General features: G+C 54.9%; 1 protein-coding gene across 1 annotated transcript in view; it reads right to left on the bottom strand.

Annotated features, from left to right (window-relative positions):
• Positions 1 to 5,194, bottom strand: part of LOC104281807 (homeobox protein not2-like) — a 15,298-nt gene that overhangs the window by 9,371 nt on the left and 733 nt on the right. Inside the window, 3 exon segments of the mRNA XM_009879855.1 lie at positions 3,612 to 3,652; positions 3,655 to 3,738; positions 4,246 to 4,433. Of these exon segments, the coding sequence (XP_009878157.1) occupies positions 3,612 to 3,652; positions 3,655 to 3,738; positions 4,246 to 4,433 (313 nt within the window).

The raw sequence follows: 5,194 nt of genomic DNA, 5'->3' as shown, positions 1-5,194 counted from the left end.
AGAATCGGTACCTTTGCTCTTTGGCTGAGCAAGGCAGCTTGGGGGAAATTCATCCCAGAAAGACTGCAAAAGATGGGATGTCATGATGTTTCCTCCCATGGCTCGTGATGTCTTTTTTTGTTTCCGCTGAAACTGGGCAGCACAGAGCTGGCGGAGCTGCCTAGCAGCCTCAGGAAGCTTTATTTGATGTTTCAATCGGGCATTAAAGGGGAGGGAGAAGCAGAGGGAAAATACTCCCTGACCATTTAACAAGATTACACGATGAGACGGAGCCTAGAAACATGCATGGCCGACCCCGGCGCCCCATGTCCCGGCTCGGGTCCGGCTTTGCCTTGAATCTCCATAGCCGGCAGGTTGGCCTCCCCGGTGCCCCAGCCTGTCCTCAGCACACGGTAATCCCATTTAGCGACCACCCCCCCACCCACCCCCCCGCCGAAAAGAGAGCACGAGGGGGCAATCAGCCAAGAAGAATGGGGCTGCCAGCTTGGGGAAGGGATGCAAAAGGCGCCTGGGAAAGCGGCTGGGTCATGGGGATTGTGGGGCTGGAGGGGTCCTGCTGCTCCAGCATCCAAACACCCCATCCTGCAAACTTCTACAACCCTGAGTAAATGTGACTCATGCAAACAAACGTCCGTCACCATGTGCTCTGCAGGAATAATCCTGGCAGGGAGGACAGCAGGGAGGGGCACAAGGAGGACCTGTACGCTACAGCCCCACTGTTATCCCTTCTCCTGGCTCTCCATCCATCTCCCACCCCATTTACCCAGCCACCCATTTGCACCTATTTGCCAGTGCCTTGTGTTCATCCCCAATCATCCATCCATCCACCCACCCACCCACATGCAGACCAGGCTGTTCCTCTGGGCAAATAGTCCACCCTAATACATCTGCCCACCCATCTCTCAACCTACCTACTGCTGCCTACAAGCTGCCTACTTATCTACAGAGGGGAGATTTGCTGGGGAGGGCTCAGCACTGCATCTTTAGCAGATAACCTTTATCCTCTTAATAAGGCTGCTTAATTCTCACTTCCTTATAATTATCTGCTACTGAATGCCACCTCATTTTTTTACAGGCAGGTGAAAAAAAGAGCGTCTTTAAGCAAGCAATGTGATACGTAGGATTGGGAAGGGACTAACGGGGTTTTTGGGATTCATGTAGGGTCTAGGTATGGACATGCAGCCAAAATGCTTTTATTCTGCACAGGCTTTCCTGGTGGATGAGAGGAGCCAAGGCTCTGTCTCAGGTGGGTTGATCGAGCCCAGGACCTTGCCAAGCTCTGACAGCATCTCCCTCCATTATTTTCCAAGGTACCAAATCACTGTGCCCAGGCTTGATCCCAATCCATGTGTCCCAGTCGAGCTGCCAGGGCTGAGCTGCAAGACCAGACCTGCTCCCTGGACTGGGGAGGGAGATGTCTCAGAGGGGGGAACAAAACTGCATTTCCACCGCCTTTCCAGGATGTCAGAGCTGGCAGAGGCTTGGCAAGGCATAAAATGACACAGCTGAATCCAACTTTTCTGAAAACCATCAACTCCATTCTATTGTTAGGGTCAGACCTGGGCTTTGGCTCTTCTCATCCCCACTGGAGCAGTAATTGGCTGCTTTGTCCTGCAGATATAGTCCCTTCCCCACCCTACGGAACTTGCAAACAGGTTAATCGCTGAGTAAGAGGAAGAAAGGGGATGGCCTTCCCCAGTACCCCGCTGTCTCCTGGCAGGTAGGAAAGGGGACACAGACATCCTGAGCCTCGTGCACCCCCAGGGACAGGCCACCCCCTCAAGGATCATCACCCACCATGACCCACCTGGTCAAAGCCCAAAGTGCCAGAGGGATGGGCATGCTGTCATTCATCTCATATAAAACCCACTTTCTGAAAAACTCAATCAAGCCCAGCATTTTTAATAAAAGTCATTTCCCTGGTCAGACACTGCCCGCAGAGAGGTGTGAACTGGGCATACCCTGCAGGAGAATCCCCTGGAGCGGGGACAGGTTGTCCCCTGCTGCCTGCCCCAGAGGAGCCTGGCACCGCCGAAAGGCCCCATCCTGCCTAAGGCTGACGGCTGCCAGCTCCCGGGGGATTAAAGGTGTCCTGAGAACAACTTAACTCTTGCAATCAGCTTGGCCCCCGGCTGGGCGATATTAAAACGTCCCCCGTAAGCCCTGTTGTCTCAGGGATGATTGCAATAAACCCACCGGCAGGCGAGATTAGTGGGTTAAACCCGCCGGCACAGCCTGGGCTCTCGGCAGACATGTGAAGACATTAGCACAGTTTGGGCTCTTTGAGACTCGCCGGCTAATCCCAGCTCTGAAAACAGCCGGAACAAAGGGCAGCTTCCGTCACATCATCATTCTCCTGGCACCATCCCCTTCTCCTTGAATCGTGCCCCTCTCCTGGCATCATTCCCCCTCTCCTTGCACTGTCCGCCCTCTCCACCCACCATCCCCTTCTGGTGTCACTGCCTCTCCTGGCACCATCTCCTTCTTTCATTGTTCCCCTCTCCTTGCACCATCCCCTTCTTAATTGCCCCCCCTCTCCTTGCATTTTCCTGGTTCTCTTTGCCTTATCCCCTCTCCCCCTCTCCTTGCATCAAGTTTCACACCTGCTCAAGTAAACCCTCCACCTTGGTCCCATCTTCCCCCAGACCCAAACCCCGGGCCAGTCACCAAGAAAATAAGGTTGGCCAGAGCCTGTGCTGCCCAGGTGAGCACCCAGATGTCCTCATTGCTGCTGTTATCTAGGAGGTCCAGGGCCCTTGGTGCTTGCTTGCTTTGCATCCTTGCAAGGAACTCCCCAGCTCCCCACAGAGTCCACCCTTGGGTCATCCCCAGGCCAGTGTCCATCACACCTGCTGGATTTGAAACCTCTACATCTGCCTAAGCAGGGCCAAGCAGTTAAAATTAAAACCTGGCTAATCCTGGCCCAGCTGAGATGGCACCCCAGGTGCCCAGCTCACAAAGCCACCACCAGCTCTGGCCTCTGGGCGTTTTCTCTACTTTCCCGGCTCCAAAAGCCTGGGAGAGCAGGATGCCATCACTGGGTTGGAATGTGTGAGCTGTGTGCAGAGCAGTGTGTTATGGTGAAGATGCTGCTGGCAGGAAGGGAAGATGGAGATGTATGGACAATAAGATGGAGGTATTCTACAACAACCTGGGCTCTGTGAAGGTCCTGAGCTATTTTAGAGCACAAGGAAGTATCTGAGCACCCAGTGCCTTTGGGATGAGCCAGGCTATGGGGATGATTGTAGGTGGAGTGTGCAGGTGGCCCCTACATCCCACAGTCCTCCAGGGCTTGCTCCCATGAACAAACCCCCATTGAACCCTTGCTGCCACTATAGGTGTGTGTTCCTCCTCCTCCTGCAAAGATGAGCCCAAGAGTTGCATAAATAATTTATTTTCGCTCTGCAAAAATAATTGATGCCCTGTATATATTAGATACACTTATTGCCAGCTATGATACATTCATATAATACACATGGAAAAGCAGCCCGAAGGGGTGATTCAGCAGCTCTTTGCCACAGTCTGTGCAGGTGCTGTCCCTGAGTCTGGGGAGGAGGCTATGCTCTCCTGGCCATCCCCTGGCTCCGCTGGGAAGTCCTTGTCCTCCTCGCCATGGTGGCTCTGCGAGTCGGGGCTCCTCTGTGGGGTGGCCAAACCCATTTTGGCCAGTTTGGCTTGTTGCTGTTCCAGGCTTTGTTTCCTCCACTTGATCCTCCGGTTTTGGAACCAGACTTTCACCTTAGGAAGAGGTAAAGCTTGGCTTTCAAACCTGGTTTCTCCATGGACCATGGGGGGTCATGGTCTGCTAAACCCCTGTGGCTCAGGCAGTGCCATGACACTGCACAAACCCTTAGGTGCCCACAGCCTCAAACATCCCCTGGCTGGCCAGGACAGAGGTCCCCTGCCACACTCAGTCCCTAGCAAGATGGAAAACTGTCCCCTGCAACACAGGAGCTGAGCCTGCATTGATGAGCTGGGACCTGCCAGTGGTGGAGTTAGGTCTACCCTTCAGATGGACATAAGTTCAACCCCTCCACATGGCCCTAGGACAGCACTTTGCGACTCAGTTTCCCCACCTGTCATCCTCCACCCTTTCCATGTAAACCATCTGCAATTACTACCCCACACAGCTCCTCCCCGAGGCTGAGGGACATGGCCCAGGTCCCACCTATTGGTACACAGGTTTGGGAGCCTCCCTGGACCTGCTGGTGGGGGCTGGTGGAGATGGAGCATGGTGGGGCTTACCTGCTCTTCAGTGAGGTGCAGGGAGGAGGCAAGCAGACACCTCTCCGTGCCCACCATATACTGCTGTCGTGCAAACTCCTTCTCCAGCCGGGCCAGCTGGTCACTGGTGAAGATGGTTCGGACTCGCTTGGCTTTAGCAGTCTTGGCTTTGAGAATGGGGAAGCAGCACTTGGAGATCAGAAAGCCTGGAGGGGAGAGAAAGAGGGGAGGTCAGGGTGGAGAAGAGCCCCTGGAGGGGTCTCCTTTAGAGTGGGGTCCCTCCTTGGAAGGTCCTTTCTTGGAGAGGCAGAAAAGATCTTCCAGTTTGGAGGTGTCCCCCTTGGAGACGCAGACAGGGTCTCTTTGGAGGGGGTCCCCTATTTGAAGAGGTGGGAGAGGGTCCTCCATTTAGAGAGGATCTCCCTGGAGAGGTAAATACACGTCCTTCGTGTAGTGAATCCCTTTGGAGGGGGTCCCCATGAAGAGATAGAAGGAGCTCCGCCATTTGGAGGTGACCCCTGAGAGGGGCCAGAGGGTTCCATTTGGAGGGGCAGAAGAGGATCCTTGTTGGAGATATCCACTTGGGAGGAAGCAGAGGAGGTCCCCCATTTGGAGACATCTGAACAGGACAGGTGGACGGGGGTTGTCCCCCTACAAAAGGTCCCCCCCTTGGAAAGGTGGCCAAGGGCCACCCTTAGAGAGATGAAAGGCAGTCCCCATTTGGAGACATCGCCATGGGAGAGGTGGACAGCCCCCCCCCTAGAAGAGGTCCCCTCGAGCAGGTTTACCCATCTGGAGAGAGGTTCCCCGTTTGGAGATGTTCCCATGGGAGAGGTGGATGTGGGTCCCCCTGGAAGAGGTCTCCTTGAGAGGAATCCCACCCTTGGGGAGAGAGAAGGAGGTCCCCATTTGGGGGGGGTCCCACGGGAGAGGCGGAGGGGGGTCCCGGTGCGGGGTGTCTCGGGGGTTG

Source organism: Charadrius vociferus, unplaced genomic scaffold, assembly GCF_000708025.1.
Source record: "Charadrius vociferus isolate BGI_N301 unplaced genomic scaffold, ASM70802v2 scaffold502, whole genome shotgun sequence".
Classification (NCBI taxonomy): domain Eukaryota; kingdom Metazoa; phylum Chordata; class Aves; order Charadriiformes; family Charadriidae; genus Charadrius; species Charadrius vociferus.
The sequence above is the reverse complement of the archived record's forward strand: the minus strand, read 5'-3'. Positions and strand labels throughout refer to the sequence as shown.